This window comes from Mobula birostris, chromosome 16, assembly GCF_030028105.1.
Source record: "Mobula birostris isolate sMobBir1 chromosome 16, sMobBir1.hap1, whole genome shotgun sequence".
NCBI classification, from domain to species: domain Eukaryota; kingdom Metazoa; phylum Chordata; class Chondrichthyes; order Myliobatiformes; family Myliobatidae; genus Mobula; species Mobula birostris.
The window spans coordinates 3,806,912-3,832,862 of NC_092385.1; the positions used below are offsets into that span (position 1 = coordinate 3,806,912).

Genomic DNA, 25,951 nt, shown 5'->3' on the forward strand with positions numbered 1-25,951 from the left:
ACCTTCAAATACATCTAAAATCTTAGAATATGATCTGATTACTGAGGCTGATCTGATTCAGAACCCAAGTGATCACATTCAGCTCAGATCAGTACTCACAACTCTTCACTGCAAGTGATAACTACTGCTTTAAACTGCAATAAGGAAGCTGAACACCTTGTTGCTAAGTCACCACTCAGGATGCTGGTGCCTCAGTGTTCCATTTCAATGCTCTGACCAAATAGGACTTATTATTTAAAGATTAGATTAGATTAACGATTTATTTGTAGCGCATACATTGAAACATAGAGTGAAATGTGTCATTTTGCATCAACAACCAACACAGTCTGCAAGTGTCACCATGCTTTCAGCACTAAGATAGCACATCCTTAACTTACTAACCCTAATTACACCTATGTGAACAATTAGCCTATTAGTCATGTCTTTGGACTGTGGGAAGGAACCAGAGTACCAAGAGGAATCCCACACATTCACAGGGAGAACATACAAACTCCCTACAGACAGTGGCAAGTATGGAAGCTCAATCACTGGTGCTATAAAGGTTTTTCTTAACCACCATGCTACTGTGCAGTCCCTTTACTGAACCATTTGAGGCACTTGAGAGCAGAAGGTCACAGACTGAAGTAATAAAGAGTCACAACTTCTGCAACACCTCTGCAAATGGGTTCCTATACAGAGATAGATGCCAGAACGTCCATGACATTATTCAAAGGGCTGGTAAAATGAGAGTCAATCCTCTGGGCAGCACCTGCAGTATCTAGCTGCATTTAGTTATTGTACAATGACCACCCATTAATAGCAATTCATAAATTCACTGCAAAGATCTTGGTAAAATGAATTGTGACAGTCAATCTAGAAATGCAAGGTCATAACTTTTGAGTGGATTAATGGTTTTAATTAAATTAATTAAGAAACATAGAAATCTACAGCACATTACAGGCCCTTCGGACCACAACGTTGTGCCGACCATGAAATCTACTCTAGAAACTGCCTAGAATTTCCCTACTGTATAGCCCTTTATTTTTCTAAGCTCCAGGGACCTATCTAAGAGTCTATTAAAAGACCCTATAGTGTCTGCCTCTACCACTGTTGCTAGTAGTGCATTCCATGCACCCACCAAACTCTGTGTGGAAAACTTACCCTTGACATCCCCCTTGTTCCTACTTCCAAGCACCTTAAACCATGCCCCCTCGTGCTAGTCACTTCAGCCCTGGGAAAAAGCCTCTGACTATCCACACGATCAATGCCCCTCCTCATCTTATACACCTCTATCAGGTCACCTCTCATCCTCTGTCGCTCCAAGGAGAAAAGGCTGAGTTCACTCAACCTATTCTCATTAGGTACACTCACCAATCCAGGCAACATCCTTGTAAATCTCCTCTGCGCTCTCTCTATAGTACCCACATCCTTCCTGTAGTGAGGTGACCAGAACTGAACACAGTACTCCTCTTGAACTCAATCCCACGGTTGATAAAGGCCAATACACCATACACCTTCTTAACAACTGTCAACCTGATTTGACTGTCCTATGGGCATGTACCCTAAGATTCTGCTGATCCTCCACACTGCCAAGAGTACATTAACATTATATTCTGTCTTCAAATTTGACCTACCAAAATGAACCACTTCACACTTATCTGGTTTGAACTCCAACTGCCACTTCTCAGCCCAGTTCCGCATCTGACAACCCTCCAGATTATCCACAACAGCCCCAACGTTTGTGTCATCACCAAACGTATTAACCCACCTTTCTATTTCCTCATCCAGGTCATTTATAAAAATCACAAAGAGGAGGGCTCCCAGAACAGACCTGCAGAACACCACTGGTCAAAGTCCTCCATGCAAAATACGAACCATCCACTACCACCATGTCTTCTGTGGGCAAGCCAATTCTGGATCCACAGAGCAAAGTCTCCTTGGATCCCATGCCTCACTACTTTTTGAATGAGCCTTTCATGGGGAACCTCATCAAATGCCTTACTGAAATCCACATACGCTACATCCACTGCTCTACTTCCATCAATGTGAAAGCAGCATCTATCATCAAAGACCCCCACCATCCCCTCTTCTCACTATTGCTTTGAGGCAGGAGATACAGAAGCCTTAGGTGCCACACCACCAGGTTCAGGAGCAGTTATTACTCTCCAACCATCAGGATCCTGAACCGGAGTGAATAACTTCACTCACCATAACTCTGAACTGACTCCACAACCTACAGACTCACTTTCAAGGACTCTTTATAACTCATATTTTCAGTATTATTTTTTATTAGCACATTGCTTGTTTGTAAGTCTTTATGTACATATCATTTTATCCATAAATTCTAATGTTTATTTCTTTAATTTTTCTGTAAATGCCTGTAAGAAAATGAATTTCAGGGTAGTGTACGCTAACATATACATACTTTGATACTAAATTTACTTTGAACTTAAGCAACACCTGCTGTTGGGTTCCAGATTATTTGATGTATTACCAAATAACTTGAAAATTTGAATTGGACAGCATGGGTCAGGAAATGTTTCTGATGTTAAACAGGGAGTCATTGTTCATAACATGGTTACTGTTTACTCCTTAGCTGACTTTTCAAGCAATATGAAGACCAGGAGTAGGATCAAGTGACCAAGCTAAGTAACCAGTGGATTGCAACCAGATTTTACTTGGGCACTGCAACTTGCCTCAGTGCCTCCGGGTATGCAGGAGGGGAGAAATATAGGGATATCAGTCAGGTGGAGCCATCCTCATGCAGATTTGTCTTTTGTTCTTGGTTTTAATTTCGCCTTTGTAGCAGCAACGAATTTTGTTTGATAGTGCTTTGGTGACGTCCCTTATGACAATGATTCCATACAAGGTATGACATTGCTTGGGCCTTAAGAGCTATTCATGCATTCACCTCCTAATTCATTGTCCCTCTCTGCACATATGTGAGTAAGAATCTTCTTGTCACTTAGGTAGCTGGCCTTTACTGGGCCTTACTGCAGGGTGGCACAGTAGCTTAGCGGTTAGTATATTGCTTTACACCACCACTGACTGCGGTTCGATTCCTGCCATCGTCTGTAAGGAACTTATTTGTTCTCCCTGTGACCGCGTGGCTTTTGTCCAGGTCTTCTCCCACATTCCAAAGGTGCTCAGATTAGTAAATTGTGGGCATGCTCGTTGGCCCTGGAAGCATGGTGTCACTTGCAGGCTGCCCCCAGCACAAGGAGAATAGGGAAAGTTGACATGAACATAGGGAGATTAGAAGAGTGGAATTAAAGATAAATGTTAGCCTTATTTGTTACATGTACATTGAAACAACAAAGCATACAGTGAAATGTGTCGTATGGCCTGCAACTTACTAATCCCAATGACTTTGAAATGTGGGAAGAAACCAGAATACCTGGAGGAAAACCACATGGTCATGAGAAAGATGTACTAACTCCTTTCAGATAGTGCCGGGAATTGAACCATGATCAGTAGCTTTGTAAAGTGTTACGCCAGCTGCTACGCTATCGTGCTGCTAGGTGTAATGTAGGACTGGTATAACTGGGTGGCTGATGATTGGTGTGAATTCAGCAGCCAAGTAGGGGATGGAAACTGAAGGGCCTGTTCCCATGCCGTATGTCTCTATGACTTTAATAGCCTTACTCAACAAGAGCTTTCAATTTTAGTTTAGTGGCAGTTTCAGAAGAAACAGAGTGAACAAAGGAAACGGGTGCTTTTTGGATTTGCATCAATGAAAAGTTTGCTGAATTAGCAGCAAGTCACTAATTGATAGAAATCAGACAATTCTGCCACAATGAAACACAGCCCCAGGGAGACTCTGGAGATCTTGGGGAGGTGGGGGCAGGGTTAGCTATTATAGTGCTTGTGACCTCGGTTCAGTTCCATCGCTGTCTACAAGGAGTTTGTACATTCTCCCTGCGACCTTGTGGGTGCACCGGTTTCTGCCCACTTTCCAAAGACATACAGGTTAGTGGTGAAATGCTCACGTAGGTGTAATTGCGCAGCCTGGGCTTGCTGGGCTGGAAGGCTTATTACTGTGCTGTATCTCTAAATAAAATTCTGCAAATCCAAAGTAACACATACAAAATGCTATAGGAACTCAGCAGGTCGGGCAGCATCTACGAAAAGGAATAAACAGTCAATGTTTCAGGCTAAGACCCTGTGTTAGAATAAACTAAAAAAACAAGGGCCCCTGTAGCACCCACCGCAGAATGTTCCAAAATCCCATAGTGAAGGCAGAGCAAGTAAGCCACACATTCTAGCCACTTTTTGGATAAAGGCACTTCTCTATGGGTTTTATTAATAGCACAGATGGATATCAGATTTCGATCTCTAGACTAGACTGTTAACAGGGGAGAATATTGGTCAGGACGTAAACAATTTTTTTTCAGAAAGTGAAGATAATTGGTTGTTGAGAACCTAAAGCTGTTCAAGGCTACTGAAATGGAACTGTCTTCTCCCAGCTCCTGCCAGAATAACCTCGACCCACACCAGTGTCACTGATTATGTTCTCATTAGAGGTGGTGATTCACTCCCACGAGCTGCACTGAATGATCTGTCACTTACTTTACTGATCTTGATGGCAGATGGTGCACCTGGGAATCCTGGGATACAAGACTTGAAGGCTGAAATTTCGCTGAATGGACCTCGTCCACAAGCATTTATTCCGGCCACACGGAACTTATAGGCAGTGCCCGACTGCAGTTTCACAGTCTTCAGGTTGCTGTGGTCTGGGACATTGTCTACATTTTCATCCTGAGTGAAAATAACATCACAGATAGAGATTTTTAAGCCAGTTTCATTCATTGAGTGTTTAGAAACTCCAAATTGCTCAGGTAGCAAAAGTCTTTAAAATAGAGCATGATAGTATAGTACAGGCCCTTCAGCCTACCTTTTAACCCACTCCAAGATTAAACTAACCCTTCCCTCCCACACAGCCCTCCATTTTTCTTTCATCCACGTGCCTATCTAAGAGCCTATTAACTGTCCCCAACATATCCACCTCTACCAACATTCCTGGGAGACGTTCAATGCACCCACCACTCTTTAAAAAAAAAGCTTACACTTTCCTCCAATCTCCTTAAAGATATGTCCTCTCATATTAAACATTTCCGACGAGAAAAAAAATCACTAGCTGTTCACTCCATCTCTGCTTCTTAATGTCTTGTACACCTCTATCATCATCCTTTGCTCCAAAAAGAAAAGCCCTAACTTTTCCTCATAAGACATGCTTTCTAATCCAGGCACCATTTACCCCGGTAAATCTGCACCCTCTCTAAAGCTTCCACATCCTTCCTATAATGAGGCGGCCGGAAATGAACACAATACCCATTTAAATGATTAGGTTCTGAATCTAAATACACAGTCACAATCTTGAGCAGCAAGTCCCATATTCTAGCCACTTTTTGGACAAAGGCTCCTTAAAACTTCTACAGATTTTATTAATGGTGCTAATGGACATCTGATTTGGATTTCTAGACTGGGTTATCAAACAGAGAGAATATTGGTTCCCCCCCCAACAGAAAGTGAAAAAAGTTTTAAAAATATTTTCCACTCTAATAGGGAGAAAGATCAATGGTGAAATTCATGCTACATTCACTTTAAGGACAAGAGCAATGGCGCTTCTTTCATATATGAGCAAGGCGTCAACCTGGTGCTGTACTCAGTCGTGGCGATCAAACCCATAACCTGACACAGTGAACAGCACATCCAACTGAACCAAGCAGACAATTTGAGGGGCTTGTGCAAGTAAATACAAGCTCTTCTTTTAAATGCTCTATTATGCAAAGAATTCCCTACCTCATTAATAATGCAGATAAAAGCCTGCACTTCTGAATTGCTGCCCTCACTAGTGGGTCTAAGAGAATGAAAGTATCTTTCTGGCCATCACAATTTGATTAGATGTGATAACAGAATACAAGCCTGCACGTCCTTTCAGTCGATACTTCAGAACTGAAACGTCACACCCACCAGTATAGGTTGTATGCAGCCCCAGATTGCTAGGCAAAACAGGTCAAGAGGAGAACCTGAAGGTCTCTAAAATTATGGAGTGGCCAGAGTGCAAATGGAAAATGAGATGAGAGGAGTGAGAGTAGAGATGGACATGGGGTCTCAGGGTAGTACGTATACATATATATACTTTGATAATGGAGGGGAAGGTCACAAGGTTTGTTCTGCTCCTAAACCAGTCTGTTCATATGAAGGGGATCGATTCTCCGGGGGTGAGGGAGTTATGTAAAGCTTCATAAATGGCATCATGGGTGGGGAGAAAGGTTAGAAAAGCTATGGTGCTGAGGACCCGAAAGTCAAGGGGTGCAAAGGATGTTCTGTGTTCATACAAGAATGAGGTCCAATCCATCACTGAGTATCTGAGATGAATCCAGTGGGGGGAGGTTGAAGTGTTGGAAGTTATCAACCATATTGGTAACGATGAGTCAGGCAGGCAGGAAAGCTAAAAAGATTAAAATGGGCACCAAAAGATAGTAATCCGCGGATTGTCACAACTTCATCTTGCCGGTGGTAGTGGAAGCATGGCTGCAGAAAGAGTGCAGGGTACAGCATGTTTGATTCCTGGGGCTTCCAGCGAACACATCCTGCATGATATAAACAAACAAGATTCTGCAGATGCTGGAAATTCAGGGCACACACACAACGTTCTGGAAGAACTCAACAGGTCAGGCAATATCTGTGCAGGGGAATAAACCATCAGTAGATCATCAGGACTGGGACTTTATCGGAGCCTGCGTGACCCAGAGGAGTTGTACCTTCATGCAGTGTGGAGACAAAAGGATGGATGGGGCCGGGGTTTGGATCCACTCATAGTCTGAAGGCCATCGCGTGGAGAAAATGCACAAAAGCAAATTACAGAGGAATTAGAATTCTAACAGTTAGTTCTATTAGTTCTTACAATGTTGACTCTTTCTCTTTCTACATATGCTCTCTGAACGTCTCCCACAGTCACAATGGGGAGAAGTTTAATTATCCTACTGTAGACAGATCAGGAAAACATCTAATCTTTGATCCCCAATTACCACCATTGTTCTGCCTGTTCATAATGATTTGGCTAAATGTGTAATGAAGCATTGCTAGATTCAAATCATTAAAAAAACAATGATCATAATCGGGAAGAAGAGGACACTTGAGGGAAAAGGTCAAATTCAGTGGCTGAAAACAAATCAAACAATGGGCAGTCCACAAAGGCATGGCTTTGTACAATCTAGGTAAAATCTCAACAGAATTCTATAGACAATAGAGTCAAGATTGAATAGAAAGAGATAAGTCCCCAGGGTCTGATATATCCGTGGTAATTAAGAAAGATAAAGAGATTACTGGGGCATTGACCAATGTCTTCATGTCTCTAGTCACAGGCGAGGTCCTGGAGGACAGACAAGTAGCTAAAGTTGTTTCACTATGCAAGATGGGAACCAGGGAGAATCCTGGAATCTATGGACCAGTGAATCTCACATCAGTGGTAGGATCTTACTAGAAAGAATTCTTAGGGATAGAATTCATGAGTATTTGGAAAACCATGGCCTAATTAGGGAGAGCCAGCATCCCTGTGTGTGGGGCAAATCATGTCATAGGAGGGGCAGGTAGTTTTGAGGAAGTAGAGAGGCTGCAAAAGGACAACACAGATTAGGAAAATGGGTAAAGAAATAGCAGATGGAATATGGTGTCAGGAAGTGTACGGTCATGCACTTTGGTAGAAGAAATGGAATGGTTGACTATTTTCTAAATGGAGAGAAAATACAAAAAAACTGAGGTACAAAGGGACTTGGGAGTTCTTGTGCAGGATTCCCTAAAGGTTAATCTGCTGGTTGTCTAAGCCCTTCTGTAGCCTCTCTACTTCCTCAAAACTACCTGCCTCTCCACCTATGTTCATATCGTCTGAAAATCCAAGTACACAACATCAACCGATTCTCTTCTGTCTATCCTGCTTGTTATTTCTTCAAAGAATTCCAACAGATTTGTCAGGCAAGATTTTCCCTTGAGGAAACCATTCTGACTGCAGCAATTTTATCATGTGTCTCCAAGTACTCTGAGACCTCATCCTTAATAATCTTCATCTTCCAACATCTTCCTAACCACTAAAGTCAGACCAACTGGCCTATAGTTTTCTTACTGGCTCTTTCCTTCTTGAAGTGGGGAGTGACATATGCCATTTTCCAGTCTTCCGGAACCATTCCAGAATCTAGTGATTCTTGAAAGATCATTGCTAATACCTCACGATCTCTTCAGCCACCTCTTTCAGACACTGGGGTATACACCACCTAGTCCAAGTGACTTATCTACCTTCAGATCTTTCAGTTTCCCCAAAAACCTTCTTCCTAGTAATGGTAATTTCAAACACGTTATGACCCTGACACCTGGAACTTCCACTTTACTGCTGGTGTCTTCCACAGTGAAGGCTGGTGCAAAATGCTTATTCAGTTCTTCCGCCATTTCTTTGTCCCCCAATACTACCTCATTTCTCAGCATCGTTTCTCAGTCGTCCGATATCCACTCTCGCTTCTCTTTTATACTTTATGTATCTGAATAAGCCTTTGGTATCTTTAATATTATTGGCTAGCTTATTATCATAATCCATCTTTACCTTCTTAATGACTTTTTTTAGGATTGGTATTTAAAAGTTTCCTAATCCTTCCTAACTTCCCACTAATTTTTGCCCTCTCTTTGGTTTTTGTGGTGGCTTTGACTTCCCTTGTTAGTCACGGTTCTGTCATCTTGCCTTTAGAATACTTCCTCCTCTTTGGGATGTACATATAAATAACCTGGATGAAAATGTAGATGAGTGGGCTAGTAAGTTTGCAGATTGGTGGTGTTGTGGATAGCATAGACGACTGGCAAATAATACAGCAGGATATAGATCAGGCGCAATTATGGGTTGAGAAATGCCAGATGGAGTTTAACCTGGCCAAATGTGAAGTGTTGCATTTTGGTAGGTTATATATAAAGAGATAGTACACTATTAAGAGCAAAACTCTTAATAGTGTTGATGACCATAGGGATCTTGAATTCCAAATTCAAAGCTCCTTGAAAGTGGCTACACAGGTTCTTAGGAGGTTAAATAGGCATATGGCATGCTTACCATTTTTAGTTGAGGCACTGAATTTAAAAGTCAGGAAGTTACGTTGCAGCTTTATAAAACTTTAGCTTGGTTGCACCTAGAGTACTGCATACACTTCTGGTCTCCCCATTATAGGAAGCATGTCGAGGCCTTGGAGAGGGTGCATTAGAGTGTTACCAGGATGCTGCCTGGATTAGGGAGAATGTGCTAAAATGAGAGGTTGGACAACCTTGGGTTGTTTTCTCTGGAGCAGTGAAGGCTGAGGAGAGATCTGACAAGAGGTTTAAAAGATTATGAGAGGCATAGATAAAGTAGACAGACAGCATCTTATTCCTAGCATTGTAATGTTTAATACCAAAGGGCATGCATTTAGAGTGAGAGGGGATGATTTTAAAGGAGATGTGAGGAGCACATTGGTGGGTCCCTGGAATGTGCTGCCTGAAGTGACGATAAAAGCAGATACGTTACAGAATTTTAATAGATGTTTAGATAGGCACATGAATATGGGGAAAACAGAAGGATATGGACATTATGTGGTCAAAGGGGATTAGTTTAGTTGCCCATTTTATGACTAATTTAATTGGTTCAGCACAACATTGTGGGCTGAAGGGCCTGTCACTGTGGTGTACTGTTCTAAGCTCTATGTTCTAATGTATGACAGTTGTTAAGATGAAAACTAGGGTTAATATGGGAAGCTTAGAGCAGAAGTGAAAATGGGAATCAGGTCAAAGAGAAAGTATGAGAATAGATAATTTAAAAGGGCAATGAACAGAGAACAGATAGTAAGAGGAGGGGTGGGACTGATCATGGGCTAAAAGAGTAGACAGAACTGCAGTACACTTTACAAAGAAACATAAAGCCAAAATCAGGGAAAAAGATGGAGTGATGATACTACATAGGACAAAACTTGAAGTGGTGATGCTAGAAAAGTGAGTTGTATTTAATGGTACATAAATCATAGTAACATAGAACATCACAGGACAGTACAGGCCCTTCGGCCCACATGTAGTGCCAACCTTTTAACCTACTCTAAGTTCAATCTAACCCTCCTTCTTAAATAACCCTCCATGTGCCCATCTAAGAGTCTCTTAATACCCCAAAAGGATCCACCTCTACCACCACCCCTGGCAGTGTGATTCATGCACCCAACACTCTCCGTGTAAAGAACTTGCTGTAATATTAAATACACGCTCTTCACCGCTTAGTTATGACTCCAACTCAATATAGAATGCGTCTCAACTATACAGTGCCTCATCGAAATATTCAGCCACCATCTGTTCACATAAATGAGTATTACAACCAGGGATTTTGATCAATTTAACTGACAATTTTTATTTGTGAATCATATGCTCCCTTTTTCACAGTAGAGCCCCAAAATACAGGGAAAATTGTAAAGCATGATAGACTAAAAACCTACAAATTGAAATGTCAGCTGTTCATAAGTATCATCCCCCTTTGCTCAGTACTTAGTTGAACCACCTCCAGCAACTATTTCAGCCAGTAATGTTTTTAGATAAGTCTCTATTAGCTTGACACAACGTGATGGAGCAAGATCTGCCCATTCTTCCTTGCAAAATTGCTCAAGCTGTGCCAGGTTATTTGGAGAGTGGCAGTATACAGCAATCTTGAGGTCTTGCCAGAGATGTTCAATCGGGTTAAGGGTAAAACTCTGACTGGACCAACTAAAGGACATCATTTTTCTTCGTTTGAAGCCACTCTATGGTTGTTCTAGCAGTGTGTTTTGGGTCATTGTCCTGCTGAAAGATGAACTTCCTTCCCCAGATTAAGCTTTCTGGCAGAGGCTAGCAGGTTTTTAACCAGGAGCTCTCTGTACTTAGCACTATTCATCTTCCCATCAATCCTGACCAGATTTCCAGCCCCTGCTGCTGAAAATCATCCCATAGCATGATGCCATCTTCACTATACTTTACACCAGGGATGGTGTTACTTGGCTGATGCACAGTATTAAATTTATGCCACATGTACCGTTTAGTGATAAGACCAAAAGGATCCACTTTAGTCTCATCCAACTACATGACCTTATTCTACAGCTTTACAGTATCTTCTAAGTGACACTTTACAAAGTCTTTCCGGCAAAGATTTTTTTTCATTAGCCAGGGCTTCTTCCTTTGTCTTTCATCCATAAATACCCTTTTTGTGCAAGGTCTTTAGCGTTTGTGGAGCCATGAACATTAACTCCAGTTGCAGCTCTCTCAAGAGGGACAGTTGGTGTCATCGTAGCCTTCTTGCCTTCTTAGAAGTGCTGTTCTTCCCCGGTGATTAAGTTTCTAGGGGCAGCCTTGCCCCTAGCAGTGTGTCTATGGTTTTATATTTTTTCCATCTTTACATGATGGACTGCACTGAGCTCTGTTTTTTCATTTTAGTTTGGTTTGTTGAAAATCTGCCACACTGTTGGACTTTACAGAGAGGGGGTATTTACTGAAAACAGGTGATCCTCCAATTTTCTACATCAAAAATTGAATGAGTTGGTAAGATAATATTGTATGTTGCACCTGAGGAAAGTTAGCATAGCAATTACAAAGGGGATGAATACCTTTTTAGCCTCACAATTGTATTTTAATTTTAGTACATTGTTGACTGATTTTAGAATTTTCTTTTGATTTGACATGATGCACAATGTTTTGTAGATTAGTTCAAACAAACTTGCTTCAATTATATTTTAAATTTAGAAAATGGGACAAGTAAAATGTGAAAATAGTTGTGGAGGATCAAGGCATGTATTTATTCATGTATGTATGTATGCATGTATACACACACACACATATTCACAGCATTTTAAAATTTAAAATGGCCCATTCAGGCCTAAAGACTTGATCGCCGTGGAGGATTTTTTTTTACTATTGTGGGATAACGACTTTCTGACAAGGAGGGACCACTCTGCTTGACAGGAGAGACTTGTGGCTGTGAAACAATCTCAAGTTCTGGGGCCTCCTCTGTGGTGCATGCAGGACAGCCCTGGGACTGCAGGAAGTGGTTCTGACATCTCGACACCTTTCTTCTCCAAGATGCTCTTCGCATCTTCTGAATATGTTGCCATTCCAAACATTCCTGCTCAGGCCACCAGGCAAACCTTCAAGCCAATGTTTTCATTTTGACCACAACTAGATGATCGGCATGTCGCTCTTCCAACACCTTAGCTCTCAACTTGGACAGTACAACGACCCTCAAACTGCACGCAAGGTCAGCTCCATCAAGGGCAAGTTCACCCTCATGTTGGTTTAAAAAAAAAATGGGGGCACAGGAATTTCTGATACGCATTCCAGCATTTTGGGTTGCCTTGTAGACCTGACACAGTGGGGGTCTTTTCTGGTTTCCTTCTGGGTTATCTCTGCCGTTATAGGCTTTTGAGAATACGTCAAGATGAGTGCTCCACTTTTGTAAATTTTTCAGGTATTTTCTTTTCCAAAGGTAAATGGGACAATCCAAAAGCACTTTCGTGATTTGTTGTCCTCTTGAATTCGCTCTTGTAATTGTGTTCTCCAAGAATTAGAGCCCGTCTCCGCATTCATGCTGCTGCTGTTAGTGGAACACCCTTCTGTGGGTTGAAAATGGACACCAATGGTTGATGATCAGTAATTAGGTAAACTCTCTCCCACACAGGTATTGGTTGAAACCTTACACACCCCAGACTCAAGGCCTCTCTGTCAATCTGTGCGTAATTTTTCTCTGCAGCAGTAAGGGAACCTCATGCAAGGTTATGGGGGTGGGGGTTCATTCATAACGTGCATCATGACTGCACCTATACTGTAAGGCGAGGCATCACAGGCAAGCTTCACTGGACGGAGTGGATCACAAGGAGACCCACTTGACATCACAACTTCCTTTGTCTTTTGTCCACTGCCATTTCTTCCACATCTGTAGTAACAAGTTCAAGGGGTGGAGCATAGTAGCTAAGTTTGGCAGGAACTTGTTGTAGCAATTGACAAAGCCAAAAAAAAAAGGACCACAACTGTGATATGACCTGTGACCTTGGAGCATCCACCACTGTTTGAATTTTCTCAGCACAAAACAATTGTGAAATCCTTTTATATCAATGCTGTGACTACAGTAAGTCATGCTTGGTTTAAAGAATTCACATCTGTCACATCATGCTCTGAGCCCATAACCTTTTAATCGTTTTAACACTGCCTTGAGATTTGAGATGTTTCTTGTCATCTCACGGGTAACAATGATGCCATCGAGGTAACACTGAGTGCCTGGGCAGCCCTGCAGCTCCTGGTCCATAGCTTTCTGCCAGAGTGCAGGTGCAGATGCTGCTCCAAAAATAAGCCTAATATTGCAATCAAGCCCTTTGTGAGTGTTTGAATTCTTCTTCCCCAACTGTGGGTAGGCTTCAGCTGAGCCCACTTTGCTGAAGTGTTTCTTCCAGAAAGTTTTGTAAAGATATCCTCTATCTTAGGCAGAGGGCATTGATCTACCTTCAGTACTGGGTTGATGGTGACCTTAAAATCACCACAGATCCTGATAGACCCATTCTTCTTAGCTACAGGAACCATTTTCTTGCCCATGGGCTCCAATCAACTTTGGAAAGAATTCCTTCTGTCTCCTTGCGATCCAGCTCACCAGCTAACTTAGCATGGATGGTATAAGAAACCAGATGGGCACCATCCAGTGCTTTTCTCAAATTCACTTTCAGTTGACTCTACTGCAGGGCATATGGCGTGCAGATGGATCTCCAATCAAGTTGTAGTTGCGTCAGCCACTCATGGCTCCACAATGTTGGCCCTCCTGCTTTTACCACACATAAGCCCAGTGTAGCTTGCTGGTTGCTGGTCTTTATATATTCCCTACTTTGTTGCACCTTCTGCAAGTTTCACTTTAAATCTGCATTGGCCTGGTGTGTGTGAGCCCCTGCCACAATGGTAACACAATCTGTTCAGCCAGGCACATCTCTGTTTAGACCATGCAGTTGTGTTCATGCTCACTTACATTCCTGACTGCAACTCAATGCGTCTCTGCAGTTTCAATTGAAACAATGATTTCAACTGCTCTTTTAAACGTATGTAACCCTCTCACTGAGCTCATATACAGATATGGCTCGTAGCCAGCTCTGCCAACAGCATGTGACTCAGCAGTGAGAAGGCCACCTTTCATAAACAATATACGTCTAAGGTCTGTATGATTTGGGGTTCAATGAAACAGGAAACGTATCTTCCAAAACTGGGTATTTGGGGGTGTACCCATGGTTTGCGTGAAAACACTCGCCACCTTTTTGAGCTCCCCTCAAAAAGCATCTCGAGCAAGCTGGTACGCTCTCCCTCTCTCAGGAGTATTGCCTTTCCTCCTTGGAGCCATTCATCTGCAAAGCACTTCTTGCAACAGGGACTCTCCTTCCCACGGTATTCTGCTGCATTTTCCCTCCTTTCCACAGCTCCCGCCAGAAAGACCCCTAAACAGACTACTATCTGTCACAAATCTCTCTCCGCCCTGCCCTCTCTCCCGATCCCTCTATCCTAATTGGCTGATGCAATATTAAGTCGAACAACAGGGCTTCTTACCTTTAGCAAAAACATTCTACTAGCAGGACACACTGCTTTTACAGAAACTGCGAAGATGAAATACCTACAGCATAGCAGTAGAAATCTTAACCAGGACATTACATGTAAACCGCGCTTCAGTTAGGAGCCATTTTTGAATGCTTTTTTGTAAGATTCCATAAACTAAATGATCTCTCAGTGCATCAAGCCCATCACTGAACTGACAATGCTCAATTTCTTCAATTCAACCACGTACACTGAAATGGACTCCCCTTCCTTTTGATTTTGCTTATGAAACCATAAGTGTTTTGTAAATCAACAATGGGAGTGGTTCTAAATGCCCTTTCATGATATCAGCAAATATAATTTTGGCTGGTGTGGTTGGAACAGTCAAACTTCTAAGCAAACTATATGCCTTTCCACCCAATGCACTCAGTAACACTGGCACTTGCTTTTCACTGGCGATTTCCTTTACTTCAAAATATTGTTCAATTTGCTCAGTATACGATATCCAGTTATCTTTTGAGCAATCAAGTGCATCTATCTTTCTAATGTGGCCAGCCATTTCTGCTTATTTATTTATTATTATTAGCACCTGCTGACTGTTTATGACCCCGTGAATTATACCTGTTTGCTGTCTTTTTTTAAACTCGACCGCCTCTGTCCCTTCCTGAAGCACGTGCTGTGCCTTTATTGTAACTCAAACATCTCAGACTTGTTTAAAACTTAACTGGCACTGTTACGTTTTATAACTCCAAAACATAAATCTAATTGAAAGAAAAATGTGGAGCGAGGAGACACAAGTCTGCTTCATTTTTTTATTTTAGTGAGGTGCACACACATGACTTAGTGGTATAATGACATACTTTTACATATAACCCACAATGAGCTATGTAAATAACAAAGAATGCTGAACCAAACAATATATTTACAATATTACTGAAATATTAAATACACTACACCATGCACTTGCTAAGATTGTCTTCATTGTGTCTGGGAGCAGCTGGAATAACTTAGGCAAGGAAATGCAATGCATTTTATAAAGGTGCACAATATCACTATGCTTTGTTGACGTAGGAAATGAATGTCTGGAGTCGTGGATGTGGGACCAGTCACACAGAATGGTCTTCAATTGCCTGGATGGTGCTTACCCTGAGTTTTATCCAGAAAATAGGACAGTATCCCTGACTTCTTCTTGTACAGTGGAAACATTTTGGAGCATTAGGTGAGGACAACCAGCCTATCTGCTTCATATTTGAAATATGGCACTAAAGATGGTCAGTATTTCTGGCAGGGATAAGGAAGTGATATGGTGCTTAGAAAACTAGCTTCAACAAAAATGATTTATAGTCACATCTTACCTCTTCTCCTTGGGAGCCCTCTGCAGGCAAATAATAGGAAACCACTACAGTGCTTGTAGTTTTAAATACGCCAACATCATACCACTGATTGGCTTCCTTCCTGGCGGTTGGCTTTGGCTGCACAGGAGATGCATCCTGTTTCTAAGGAATTGTATTAAAAAAAAAAATATCGGTTAAGTATTTAGGTTTGAATTTGCACCAAAGATAACCGATGAAGTATTCAGATTTAGATTTGCACAGCAGGTAACCAAACAAAGCAAACAAGTTGCAATTATTTTGGAAAAAGGAGAATAGAACCTAAAAAACTGGCTGATATATTTTTTAAAAAAAACTTGGCAAATCCACTACAGGACATTTCTGTTTTTAAAAGGCACAAGCCACACAACCATTGGAAGATTTCACCCTCTACAATAGGATTTGTGCAGCATCTTTATTACAGAGAATAAAGTACTTGGCATTGTTTTTTTGTTCTCAAATCTGACAGACTGTGAACCTATACTACATATTACCATATCACTCTATTTTTGCATTGTAAGATCCATTACAGACACTCTCTACAAAGTAAACTACATAACCAACCGCAATTTGGTTAAAATGGCAAGGATTGTTAAGAACACAGAACAGTACAGCACAGTAAAGACCCTTCGGCCCACTATGTTGTGCCGACCTTCCAAGATCACTCTATCCCTTCTTTACCACCTAGTGGTGGTTGCCTATAAGCCTGTGTAGATGTACACTACGAGGCACCATGCTATTCTCTTTCACGTGCTGGTCATTAGAATGAGACACAGATAGAGCGAGGTAATGGAGGCACTGGATAAATACCAGAGACTCGTGCCTTTGAGTCAGGCTGCTTGGATCTCACAATACAGCTGGGGAACTTGAATTCCATTTCAAATTCTGGAACTTAAATAAAACCATGAAACCTAATTATTAGCTGATTTACTCACATCCTGAACAGTTAGAACATAGAACATTACAGCACCGTACAGTACAGCCCCTTCAGCCCAAGGATTTGTGCCGACCTTTTAAATGACCAAGATCAATCTAACCCTTCCCTCCCACATAGCCCTCCATTTTTCCACCATCCACGTGCCTACACAAGTGTGTCTTAAATGTCTCTAATGCTTCTGCCTCTACCACAGCCCTGGCTGTATGTTCTACACACACACACCACTCTTTGTTAAAAAAAAAACTTCCCTCTGACATCTCCCTAAACTTTCCTCCAATCACCTTAAAATTAAATCCCTGTGTATTAGCCACTTTATATAATACCAACATCATATTCAAGATCGAGATTGTTTAATGTTATTTCCTGTACACAAGTGTAAAGGAGAATGAATTAATTGTTACTCTGGATCCGATGCAGCACAAAAAAAATGAGATAAAGAACACTTTAATAAAAACACAATAAATATAAATACATACATTGATTGTAGGTCCATAAAGTGACGCTAGGCACAGGGGTGTCTGTACATAAGGTGACGGACAGGAAATGATAAAAGTAGTGGTGGTTGGGGGTGTGGAGGGGTGGGCTAGTGAATGGAGGTGTTGATCAGTCTCTTTTTAAGTTTGGTGGTCCTAGTGTGGATGCTACGTAGCTTCCTCCCTGATGGGAGTGGGTGGGATCCTTCATGATGTTACTGGCTTGAAAGCAATTCAAGTCAATATCAGATTTTAAGGCACAGTAACATTCCTTCAGCCTTTGCATATCACATCAAGAGGGAGACACAAGAAGCAGTAGATGCTGGAAATCTGGAGCAACCACTAAAAGCTGGAGGAACTTAATAGGTCAGGTAGCATTAGCAGAAGGAAAAGGACTGGCCCAGATGAAGGGTCATGACCCAAAACGTTGATCCTCTGTTTCCCACCATTGATGCTGCCTGACCTGCTGAATTCCTTCAGCTCTTTCCTCCAGCAAGCGGGGTCTGTTTTTCAGATTCAGATTCAGACTGTGGAACTAAGAATTTCCAAATTTAGGGAGCCAAAGGCATATTGTAATGCACCAGGACAAGTGCAGCTGATCTGCCAGAAATGTTTCCTATGCTGCAGCTTAGCTGTACAAGGCAACATGATTATATCATTATACCCAACAGATGCAATTATAAGAAGTTTTTGCAGGAGGACTCACCGATGCAGGAAGTCCAATTCCATTGGCTACTTGGGCTAAAGCAGTGGCTGCCTGTAGTTTCACTGGACTGGAGGCAGAGTTGGTTGATGGTGTCAGTAGAGAAGTATATGGTGCCAGACCTGTTTTACAATGAAAGTTGTACCAATCAATATTCTTCTCAAACTGCATTTGAAAACACTTGGGATTCAGTTCCCATGCTCTGGCTGCTTATTGCTCCTATCCTATAATGAAATGAATATTCTGTTCAAAGAAATATTTTTTTCCCAAGGTATAAACCCATATTCAACATATATTATATGCTTTCAGATGTGTTGTTAATAACTCTATTCATACAGCACATTTTCTAGCTGGTAGAAACATCCCATTCTACATCACCTGATGCTGAATAAAAATAAACTAATGGCAAGTCACATAGGTGATATTAGAAATGAACCCAAGCATGGTCAAAGAGAGTTGTTTTAAAGAAATCCTTTAAATATCTTTATTTTCCTCTGAATGCCTGCAAGAAAACAAATCTCAAAGTGACATATATGTATGTTGATAATAAATTTACTTGGATCTTTGACATGAAGAAAAGAGGTTAGATCTTGTGAGAGTAACACACACAAAATGTTGGAAGAACTCAGCATGCCGAGCAGTATCTGTGGAAGGGAAGAAACAGTCGACGTTTCAGACCTAGACCGAAAGGAAGGGGGAATTAAGGAGGGCGGTCAAAAAGGCTAAGGAAAGAAATTCAAAGTAAATTTATTATCAAATACATATACGTCACCTTATACGACCCTGAGATCCATTTTGAGAGGAAAGCTACAGAAATTTTGAGTTAGGCACCAGGCAATGTATAAAATTTGAACCAGAGTGCTAGGGGAAGCAAGCTGATTGGTCAAACTGATCAGATTGAATGAAAGAATTGGTAATATATAGAGAACAGATAAGGAGTAACTTGGTAATGCTAATTAGACGATGCCTGTGTGGAAGAGAAAAGAGAGAGGAGAGTGAAGGAGAATGTGAAGTAACATTTTCAGGAAAAACATCATTGCAACAACTACAAGGACTGATCAGCATTAAATGCATTTTTGGAACCATTTACTAGAATAGGATACAACAACAAAGGCTCACAATAACTATGAATTTCATTACACAGAGCTGATATTTACCAGTTATAGCCATTATATACACAAATCAAAAGAGTCGATGGCTTGTTCATGGAAATATTTTCTTAGGGAAAAATGTACATCTTATAGTCTAAAAGGTAAATGATAACATTTAAAAAATCATTTGGATGTTATAATATGAACAGGTTGCCAATATGCTGTACCATCATTGTACACAATGGCTGTCAAAAAACTTGACGGGTCAACATAGCCAGTACAGCTGAATTCACTGAAAGAAATTCTTGCATTTGAATTTGGAGCTAAAACTTTTAATTACTGTACTGATATCCAGATAGGTCATTCCTACATTACACCACAGCCTTGAATTGAGCTCCTCCCGCGTAACAGCTAGATGGGATACAGAGCCCAATACCCTACTTGTTTTCTCACAGATCTAAAAAAATATCCATTTGCAGGCTATACAGAATTTTGAATGACTTGAGCACTCTCTCAATGGATTGTCCTTTGGCATTACAAAATTGCAATAGCAGCCAAGAGAAACTTCTGACTACAAAAACTCCTGGATTATAATAAAAACTCAACTAGTTCACTGCCACACTGTTAGAAGCTTGCTGTGTTTTGGCTGTAGACCCACATTATCCGCCCAGATCAAAGCTCAAGCAAGACAATTTATCAAGCAGCAGCGGCAAACAGCTATTCTGTCCTGTGAGCAGCTGTGAGTCCTGTAACTTTGCTCTCATACCAAACACCAGTTGGATTATCTGGGCTACAAGCTCTCAGTCTGCCGCCCAATAAGCAGACGGCTGTAACCCATCTGATATCATCCTAGGTTTTCTGTTAATGTAGTTTTACTTTGTTTGTACATTTTAAATTTATTTAGCAGACATTTGACAGCAAGAATGAGATACTGCTACAGAATTCTGATTTAGGCTGCTTAAGGGAGAATTAAAAGTTCCAAAATGTTTAAAATAGATTTATTAGAAGTTAGGTGGGTAGCTACATCCCACAAAACACATTGCAAGCTGCAGGAGTGGCCCAAGAACAAGTGGATCGAGACCACTGACCAAATTCTGACTTACTACATCACCCAAAGATCCTTACCCAAAACAAAACTTAATAAAAATGGATAGGTGACAGACAGGTTTGGAGGATTGCCCAAGAGGAAGAAGGTTAGTGAGGTAGATAAGTTACACTTAGAGTGGAAATAATAGGTCTTTATTAACTGAAGCTGCATCGATCAAAAATCAGAGATACTCAAAAGGCCAGAGATGAAGGTTAGTTAACTCCAGGAGTTAGAAGGAAAGGATGAATAGGTTAGGATTCTATTCTCAGGAACATAGGAGAATGAGGGGTATAGATCAGGTAAATGCAAGCAAGTTTTTTTCTCCCTGACGTTGAATGGGACTACAACTGAAGGGTGAAAGGAGAAATATTTAAAGGAACCTGAAGGAAACTTCTTCACTCAGGGGGTGGTGCAAATGTGGAACAAACTGTCAGTAGAAGTGGTGATCAGGGTTTGACTGCAACATCTAGGAGAAATTTAGATTGAGAGGGATGGAGGGTACAGTGCAGGTGCAGGTTGATGTGATCAGGCAGAATAAGTTTGTCATGGACTAGATGGGCCAAAGGGCCTGTTTCCATGCTGTAGCGCTGTATGACTAAAGACACCAGCATGGATAGAAGATTGGTCGACTGGTGGGAGGCAACGAGTAGGAATAAAGGGATCCTTTTCTGGTTGGCTGCCGGTGACTAGTGGTGTTCCACAGAGGTCGATGTTGGGACCGCTTCTTTTCACGTTATATGCTAATGACTTAGATGACTGAATCGATGGTTTGGTGGCCAGGTTTGCAGATGATACAAGTATAGGTGAAGGGGCAGGTGGTGTTGGGGAAGCAGGAAGTTGGCAGAAGGATTTAAACAGGTTAGAAGAATGGGCACGCAAGTGGCAGATGGAATGTAGTGCAGGGAAGTGTACGGTCATGCACTTTCTTAAAAGGAATAAAGACGCAGACCATTTTATACATGCGGAGAAAATTTTTGAAAATCAGAGGTTCAAAGGGACTTGGGATTCCTCATGCAGGATTCCCTAAAAGTTACCTTGCAGGTTTAGTCAATGGTATTCATTTTGAGTGGACTAGAATATAAAAGCAAGGATGTAAAGCTGAGGCTTTATAAGGCATTCGTTCAGACCGCACTTGGGTTATTCTGAGGAGTTTGGAGCCCTTATCTAGGAAAAGATGCGCTGTATCGGACAGGGTCTGTAGGAGGTTCATGAGAATAATTCCAGGAACAAAAAGGATAGCGTATGAGGAAGATTTGATGGCTTTTGGCTGTACTCGCTCTAAGTGGGGGGGGGGGGGGGGGGAAATCGAATACTGAAAGGCCTAGATAGAGTGGACATGAACAGGATATTTCCCATAATGGGGGAGCCTAGGGAATAGGGGGCACAGTCTCAGAATAGAAGGACGTCCCTTTAGAACAGAGATGAGGAGGAATTTCTTTAACCGGAGGGTGGTGAATCTATGGAATTCAATGGCATGATGGCTGTGGAGGCCAAGTCATTGTGTACATTTAAAGCAGAGATTGATAGATTATTAGTAACGGTGTCAAAGGTTATGGGAAGATGATAGGAGAATGGTGATAAGAAGGATAATATATCAGCCAAGATGGAATGGTGGAGCAGACTCGATGGGTCAAACTGCTCCGTGTCTTATGGTTTACTGAGATCTTGGAGAGCTACAAAGCTAGATGTTGTTAAAGGATGTCTGTGGGCAAAGTTCACAGAAAGATTGGAAAACCAGATTGAAAGTTGAAAAGTTGTAGTTGCTAATACAGATCAATGTGCACAGAGGTTGCTGCACGAACAAGTTAGGGTACAGGGGAAAGAACTTCATATGAAAATAGAAGCAGGGATGGGGGGTGGGGAAAGTGGAAAAAGTTTGTTTTTGCTGAACTTACCAGTGGTACTCAGAATGGGTAGCTGAACACTTGGGGCAGTGTTGGCCAGTTCCTGAGGCCCATTGATCTCCGAGGTAGAATCATTGAGACTATCTGCTGGTGCTAGAGCCTCTGCTAGCCGGGAGGGTTGGTTGCTCTCTGAAGCCTGTTGCTGGCCTGCTCTTTCTATGTCCTGTTGTGCAAGTTCAGCTAACGGTACAACAGACTGCAGGGACACCAGTGTCTGCAGAGCCTGGTGAGAAAGCTGTGCTGGCTGAATTGTTGTCAAATCTGCTGAGGTTTCCATAGGCTCTTCCCTTGCTGTATTTTAAAGAGGGGAGAAAATGGCTGCAGTTTTGAGTTAGTTATACCATCAGTGCGCACTAAAAATTGGCTAGTCATTCACGGGCATAAAAAGTAACAGAAGAAAAATCAAGGGATGCTTGAAATGTCTGTCAACATATTAAAGAGATGAGGAGCAGCAGAATGATTCGAGTGCAGAATCTTCCAGAAAAACTGACAATAGGAGTCAGTGGCCTTCCTCCCCACACTGAACTGAGGAATTGAAGGCTAGTACGTCTGACGATGTTTTGCTGTTGTATTCGTTGGTGTTGCTAGGGTTTTCTTTTAGAGATACTGCACTAAGTAGGCCCTTCTGGCACAATGAGCCACGCTGCCAACTTAACCCTAGCCTGATCACAGGACAATTTACAATGACCAATTAACCAACTAACTGGTATGACTTTGGACTGTGGGAGGAAACCGGAGCACCTAAAAGAATCACAGGGAGGACATACAACCTCCTTATAAACCACCAGAACTGAACTCTGAACTCCGACGCCCAAAGCTGTAACAGCATCCTTAGGTTGTGCTGGTTTGTTAACTCAAACAACAAGCAAATTTCACTCTATGTTTCGATGCACACGTGCAGTGTTCCTGCTGTGACTCTCAATAATTGATCTCACTTGCAGGTGTATAGGGCACACAGAGCTGGGTGAAGAGGGAGCGTGATTTACTTTGTGCTGGAGGAATTTCAAAACAAGCCCACCAAGATTCAGAATTTCAAATCTCTTAACCAGGCACAGTCTCAAAATAAAAGGATGTACCTCTAAACCTGAGATGAGGAGGAATTTCTTCAGAGCGAGGCAAATCTGGCAATTTGTTGCCACAGAGGGCTGCGGAGCCCATGTCATTGGGAGTATTAAGAGATTGATGGTTTGTGAACTGATAAGGGGGTTAAGGGTTACGGCAGAAGCTGGAGAATGGGATTTAAAAAAAAATCATCCATGAATGACTGCTGGAGCAGACTTGATGGGACTAAAGACAGTATTCTGCTCCTATATCTTATGGTCTAACACTCCAGAGAGAGTGAAAAATGTTCAGCCACAGCTCAGTAACAAGAGGCGGCATGCCAGTGAAGTGGTTAGTGTAACACCATTATAGGGCCAGTGACCACAGAATGGAGTTCAATACCTGCTGCTGTCTGTAAGGAGTTTGCACATTCTCCCTGTAATTAGATTCCCTCCCACATTCCACAGATGTATGGGTGAGGGTTAGTAAACTGTGGGCATGCTTTATTGGCAACACTTGCAGGCTGCTCGGCACAAATTCTTGCTGATTTGATTTGATGCATTTCACAGTATGTTTCAACGTACATATGACAAATAGAAATAAATTTTAGAAAACTTCATTCTGCCTTCCAGAAGCAGGGCAAGGGCACCCCTCCACTCCCCCCACCCCTGAATACTGAAATATCTAACCTGCATCATTATCTATGTCTGCCTAAAACCCAATCGGTAACTAGCAACCAGCCTTCCTGCACTCACCCGCTCAGCTGGTGTACAACTGGTTGGATTGGACTGTAATTGTTATTTTATTTTCAGTTTAACAATTAATTGACTGCTTTAAGTAGTTTTTACATTTTAAGTAGTCTTTATATACAGAAGTAACAGCTTAGTCCGCTTCCTAGTGGTCACAGTGTGTACATGTGGTCATTCAATGGTTACATTTGTATGATTCTAGAAGCTTCTCCCGGTGTTGCCTTATCTGAACAGGACCTTTCTGACTGGCCGACTCATTTGCAACTTTGAATGGAATGTTTCTTATTTTTGGGTATAAAAACAGTTGCTCCATACTGGGTACCATCTTTCAGTCTTTGTTCTGCTTTCTGCTCCTGTTACTACCAGTTTCAATTTTCCTTTGTTCTATCAATGCTTAGTAAAATGATCATGAAGCAATGAGCTTTGTATTTCTTTCCTGACTTCTGAAAACCTTGGATAAAATCATCCAAATCCAATAAATTTCATGGAGAGGGTGCACATGCCTCAGATGGCTTTTGCTTACTAAGCCAGATTCCAACTGTTTTAAACAATGTACTCCAGGATATGCCAGCTGGTGGCGCAGTGGCATCAGTGCCGGGCTTCGGAGCAAAGGCTTCCGAGTTCAAATCCAGCCGGCTCCCTTGCACGCTTTCCATCCGTTCTGGGTTGAGCGTCGAGCTAGCAACTCGGCCTCGTAAAAATAAGAAAGCCTGCTAAAAAAACAACGTCATGACGGCGTCCCGATGACTCCATTCGGAGTTAAGAGCTTCCTTCTTCTTCTTCACTCCAGGATATATTGACATCAGGGGGAACACAAACAGATTCACTGCAATTACAACCTAGCTAGAATATACAAGTTTTAAGTACTAGGCTTGTATTCTTTGAACAGAAGGTTGATTATAATCATAATTTTAAGTGTTTTATAAAGATTAGAAAAGGTTTAGTCTAGCTGGAGAATAAAGAATGCAGAATTATTTTAGCATAATACCTAGGGCACCCCGAGAGGGAAATACTCCTTTCACAGAAAAGACAAGAAAAGCTGGTTCTCTCCCTAGTAAGAGGTTCAGTAATTAATGCCAGATTTTAGTTAGGTAAGGGTGTGGATAGCTAAGTGGAACAAAGGTAATCATTTAGATTATCAATGGCATGGGCTTGAAGGTCTAAATATCCTCCACTTGCCCCCATATTGATCAGTGTATAAAAACACACGGTGCACAAATAGGGTGAATGCAATTAGTATTGTTCGCAGGGAAAGAGGAATCAAAAACTAGACGGCATAGGTTTGAGGGGAAAGATTTAAAAAGGGGCAACTTCTTCAGGTAAGGTATTGTGTGTTTATGAAATAAGCTGCCAGAAAAGGTGGATTAAATGGGTACAATAACAGCACTTAAAAGACACGTGCTGGTCCTGATGAAGGGTCAGCCCAAAACGTTGACGGTTTACTCTTTTCCATAGATACTGCCTGGCCTGCTGAGTTCCTCCAGTATTTTTCATGTGTTGCTCATCTATGCTGGTACATAGGTGAGAAAGGTTTAGAGGGACATGGGCCAACATGGGCAAATGGGATTGGTGACATGGGAATTGCTCCACTACCATTACTGTCTGTGAGGAGTTTGTACATTCTCATGACTGCGTGGGTTTCCTCCCACATTCCAAAGATGTTGGTCAGGATTAGCAAATTGTGGGCATGCTATATTAGTGCTGCAGGCATGGTGACACTTGTTGGCTTCCCCAGCACGTCCTCGGACTGTGTTGGTCATTGACACTAAGGAATGCACTTCACTGTACATTTGATTATTTGATTATGGGGATTATGGATTGTGAATTGATTATGGGGAGCAAGGACATGGCAGACCAATTGAATAATTACTTTGGTTCTGTCTTCACTAAGGAGGACATAAATAATCTTCCAGAAATAGTAGGGGACCGAGGATCCAGTGAGATGGAGGAACTGAGCGAAATACATGTTAGTAGGGAAGTGGTGTTAGATAAATTGAAGGGATTGAAGGCAGATAAATCCCCAGGGCCAGATGGTCTGCATCC

General features: G+C 41.8%; 1 protein-coding gene across 4 annotated transcripts in view; it reads right to left on the reverse strand.

The window, feature by feature from the left end:
• LOC140210948 (host cell factor 1-like) overlaps window positions 1–25,951 on the reverse strand; it is a 119,474-nt gene that overhangs the window by 17,877 nt on the left and 75,646 nt on the right. For 3 of the 4 annotated variants that reach the window (XM_072280234.1, XM_072280233.1, XM_072280235.1), the window contains 4 exons: window positions 22,110–22,409; window positions 18,040–18,158; window positions 15,909–16,049; window positions 4,549–4,737 (listed from right to left, as the gene is read on the reverse strand). In XM_072280234.1, coding sequence (XP_072136335.1) covers window positions 4,549–4,737; window positions 15,909–16,049; window positions 18,040–18,158; window positions 22,110–22,409 — 749 coding nt within the window. The remainder of the gene's footprint in view (window positions 1–4,548; window positions 4,738–15,908; window positions 16,050–18,039; window positions 18,159–22,109; window positions 22,410–25,951) is intronic. The other variant, XM_072280236.1, reaches the window with a different exon arrangement.